The sequence below is a fragment of the Echinops telfairi genome, unplaced genomic scaffold (genome assembly GCF_000313985.2).
Source record: "Echinops telfairi isolate 266 unplaced genomic scaffold, ASM31398v2 ScPeMD7_53;HRSCAF=182, whole genome shotgun sequence".
NCBI lineage: Eukaryota > Metazoa > Chordata > Mammalia > Afrosoricida > Tenrecidae > Echinops > Echinops telfairi.
This window is the reverse complement of record NW_022103951.1, coordinates 18,960,517-18,963,466: the sequence shown is the minus strand read 5'-3', so window position 1 is coordinate 18,963,466 and position 2,950 is coordinate 18,960,517. Positions and strand designations below refer to the sequence as shown.

Genomic DNA, 2,950 nt, shown 5'->3' with positions numbered 1-2,950 from the left:
CCATGGATTTGTTTCTCTAGTCTACCCAGACTAACACAGTATATAAATACACTAGTCACCAATTCTACATTTGTATATGTCCAATTCAGCGATACCAAAGACATTCACTGGGTGCCACCACCACCAACGTCCCTGGCCACGTTTTCCATCACTATACACAAGGACTCCCTGGTCACCTCGAATAAACTGGTTACCATACATTTGCATGTTCTGGACAAATTCATCTAAGTGACATCATACAGCAGATGTCATTTATGTTTAGGGCTACTGGGCCCCAGGAGGCTGAGGCCCTTCTAGGGGAGAGGGTTTTGTGATCCATTGTTTCCCATGTGTTTCACCACGTTAGCACGCCTGCTGGGTAAAGTCTTAAAAAGCCCAGGACCACAAAGAATTTTTCTGCTCCCAAAGTGGAGAAGGATGTGTAAATATTTAATATTTTACTTATCAGCAAAGGTGAAAAGAATTTGACTTCTCAGAAGAGTAATTTTTGGAAACTTGTGAAAAAGTGCAACTGCATAACAAAGTTTGTGATTTGTGTGGAAAATTAATTATATATGCAGTAGAACATTGTCCTCACCTTTAATTCTTTTAAAAATAACTTTTAAAATGTCAAGATTGTTTGGCGTATATGCTTCCCATATGATACAATTTAATTGTTCGATGATATTATTTGCTCTGTTTTCTAAGCATCATTTACTAGGATTTCAACAAGTTACTTACCTAGTCAGGAAGGTGTTTGTTAATTGAAGCCATTGGAATGACTAGAATGTCACAACATGGACCAAGAGTTTCAAATGGTGGAAGGCAGCAGTGAAGCTCCATGTTGAGTCTGGATGCCATCTGAGGGTCTTTCTGCCCATTCACAGGCCTGTGCGGACCATGCTGCTGCTCAGAAAGGGCTGAACCACAGATGACCGCTCCAGGGCAGCCCGGGGAGAGGCAGGCTGGCCCCTTGTTCCACTCTCAGGGAGAACCAGGGAACTTGCCAGGAGGGTCTTTAACGATTTCGAACATAGCCACATGTTACCCAAAGCTGGGGTTCCGCTGGCTGTGACTCAAGGCCACCAGGTAGCCAGGTGGTCAAAGCCCTGGGCCTGAGCCTGTTAAACTTTTAAAATCTGCATCTGTGGACTTAATCCACAGATGGGGGATGGGGAATGTAAGCCCAATAAGAGTGATCTGCACTTACTTCACATGACAGAACAAGCACCGTCAACATGGCCAGCATCATACAGTCAGGGTCGGCAAACACGCCATAGAATGAGGACTTATGCCAGGTAGAATGTGACAGAGCACCTCACGACTATGGAGATGGGCACACGCTCCTTAGAGGCTAAACCAACTGGACTCTCAATGACACACACCTGAATGACTAGACTCCCCAGCACGTGTGCATGTCAAATGTTTAATTAAATTGTTGACACATATATAAAACAGCTATTATAAATGCATACAGTTTATTCTATAGATGCCAGGTTTACTTTTCCCCCCTGTATTTAAGGAAACTGTAAGTTGCACGGTGCTTAAGACCTGTGTCTCTTCACCCTTGAAAAGCCCACATTCTATGACAGTGATGTATGGTCAGACTTAGCAGCCCGATTGCGAAAACACTTGGATGGAGACGGAACCAGTTTGATTGCAAAAGGGCCCTGTCACATTTATTGTTGATTCTAGTACCTTCAAGCTTCCCAGCAAGTCATCCCCATACAGAAACATGCCTCCTGAGAAGCAGCAGGTCGCACCCATCCCTTCTGCTGTACAGCAAGGCCTCCCTCCTGAGCAGCAGGGCCCACCCCCCTGCGGGCTGTGAGCTGTTTCTTTCTGCCTTCATCCTGAGGGAAAGATGGAAAGAACGAAGCCCACACGCAGCACCTGATCAACTACGTCTTACTTCAAAGGCCACGCGTGAAATCAAAGCATTGTACAGCATTTACTGCAAAACAGCGGGAAAGGGGCCTCCCGCTTAAGATGGCCCGCCCCGTATGCGGCGAGCCAGCTGCATGTCTTTGGGCATAATGGTGACTCTCTTGGCGTGGATGGCGCACAGATTGGTGTCTTCAAACAAGCCCACCAGGTAGGCTTCGCTGGCCTCCTGCAGGGCGCCGATGGCCGCGCTCTGGAACCTCAAGCCCACCTTCAAGTCCTGCGCGATCTCCTTCACCAGCCTCTGGAAGGGCAGCTTTCTGATGAGCAGCTCCGTGGACTTCTGGTAGGTGCGGATTTCCCGCAGCGCCACTGTGCCAGGCCGGTACCTGTGGGGCTTCTTGATCCCTCCCTGGGAGGAGGCGCTCATCCGGACCGGCTTGGTGACTGGCTGCTTGCGGGGAGCCTTCCCCGCAGTGAACTTGCGGGAGGTCTGCTTCGTTCTGGCCATCTTACACCTGCAGGAGAGAGAGCTCCGACCCAGGCTGTGTTTAATTCTGCCGACAGAACAGCATCATATAAATGAACACAAAAATTTAAGCACGTAAAAAAGAAAAGAATTGAATACAGGTGACTGGCAATTAATCAAATCGGACCCGAGTTTCTCTCCCTGCCCGCACCTTGGCCCCTCCTTTCCTGTAGTTACTAAAAATGAACTGTCTCTCTTCAGCTAAAGGTTTGATAACAATTTACTCAAGGAAGAAAATAACTCCATAACACACTATTGTCTGTTTCAAATCCATCACCGATTTAAAAGAAAAAGACAAGTCTGATTTCTGTCATTACATTATTTACCGCAAATAAATGGTTTTGACCGTCAAACAACACACAAGGCAAATTTCCAAACCCTCTCATTCATATTTTTTCTCTGTAGTCCGGGCGTAAGGCCAGTTCTCAAGCAGGCAATGGAACTACTGCTAGCAGGGACCTGCTTTTTCCCGGTGGCAAACAGACTCTAGCTCGAGGCTTTTAAAATCCATCTCTTTAATTCCCACCCTCACCTATTGGTCTTAAGCGGCTATTCATG

At 46.9% G+C, this 2,950-nt stretch overlaps 1 protein-coding gene across 1 annotated transcript; it reads right to left on the bottom strand.

Moving 5' to 3' along the window:
• Positions 1 to 1,837: 1,837 nt before the first annotated feature.
• LOC101647405 (histone H3.3A-like) lies at positions 1,838 to 2,420 on the bottom strand. The gene has a single exon (XM_004717770.3). It carries the CDS (start codon positions 2,372 to 2,374, stop codon positions 1,964 to 1,966), a length of 411 nt encoding a protein of 136 aa, XP_004717827.1. The 5' UTR covers positions 2,375 to 2,420; the 3' UTR covers positions 1,838 to 1,963.
• Between the last annotated feature and the right edge of the window lie 530 nt (positions 2,421 to 2,950).